Here is a 1,288-nt window from a genome sequence, read left to right as displayed (position 1 = left end):
AGGAGAGAGAGAGAGAGAGAGAGAGAGAGTAAAAAAATTAATCCTTTAACGAATCAATTTTGTAATGTATTTAGTTCCCGAAGGTGACCAATGTGAAGGTAATCCTTGCGGTGCCAATTCAGGATGTCGAGTGGTGAGTGGACAGGTGAAATGCTTCTGTTTACCTGGATATGAAGGTCATCCACCGAATTTCCCTTGTACACTTCCTAGTACCTCCTGCGATCCTTCTCCATGCGGTCCCAATACTCGTTGTTCCGTGTTGGATAATGGCTTTGCGAAGTGTACCTGTTTATCTGGCTACATTGAAAGCCCCAATACTATTAGAGGATGCGTGCCAAAAGCCGATCAATGCGAATTTAATCCATGTGGTTTTGGGGCGAGATGCAATAGCACGAGAGTACCGCCTTGTTACTGTCCAGATCTCACAATTGGAAATCCATACAAGAGTTGCGGAGGTAATTGTAATCAATAATTTAATAATATAAAATGAAAAGAACTTATTACCAAATATTAAAACTCTTAAAATTATATATATCTTAAAAATTATAATAACTTTTTAACTAAACAAACTATTGAGTTTATTACAAGTTCATTACAATTTTATTGGGGGAGTCACTGGTTTAATTAAAACATTTTTTTATGTAAAAAAATTCTTTAAAATGCTTTATCCTTTCAATTATCTTGTTTATAATTGAGAATTCATAATATTAAATTAAAAAATATTTGCGATATACAGATATCTTCTATAATAAACTTTCGCGATAAACATCTTAAATAACATATAACTATAAAACATTGAACAATAAAATGTTCTATTAATTATATTATTGCAGTACGTCCAGAAAAACCATACGATCCTTGTCTATTATCACCCTGTGGCAAAAACGCTATTTGCACCGCAATCGATGGCATAGCTAAATGCACATGTATACCGCCATTTGTCGGTAATCCGTATATAGATGGTTGCGAAGCCGAGTGTATTATTAATCGGGATTGCGAAAGTCATCTGGCTTGTTTCAATCAACACTGTAGAGATCCATGTCCAGGCGTATGTGGCGCTAATGCGCATTGCGAAGTCGTTGATCATCTTCCTATGTGTTCTTGTTTGCCAGGATATACCGGAGATCCGTTTAGAGCTTGTAAAGTAGAGAAACCTCGTATGTAGACATATTTCAATTTATATACTTTGCATGTTTTATCTGTTATACAATATTTGTTACATACAATATTTTATGTATATATAAATATATATATATATATATATATATATATATATATATATATATAT

General features: G+C 33.4%; 1 protein-coding gene across 1 annotated transcript in view; it reads left to right on the top strand.

Annotated features, from left to right (window-relative positions):
* Window positions 1-1,288, top strand: part of LOC105623383 — a 105,092-nt gene that overhangs the window by 51,609 nt on the left and 52,195 nt on the right. Inside the window, exons 44-45 of the mRNA XM_012204777.1 lie at window positions 75-455; window positions 834-1,157. Coding sequence (XP_012060167.1) covers window positions 75-455; window positions 834-1,157 — 705 coding nt within the window. The remainder of the gene's footprint in view (window positions 1-74; window positions 456-833; window positions 1,158-1,288) is intronic.

The sequence above is a fragment of the Atta cephalotes genome, assembly GCF_000143395.1.
Source record: "Atta cephalotes unplaced genomic scaffold scaffold00056, whole genome shotgun sequence".
NCBI lineage: Eukaryota > Metazoa > Arthropoda > Insecta > Hymenoptera > Formicidae > Atta > Atta cephalotes.
The sequence above is the reverse complement of the archived record's forward strand: the minus strand, read 5'-3'. Positions and strand labels throughout refer to the sequence as shown.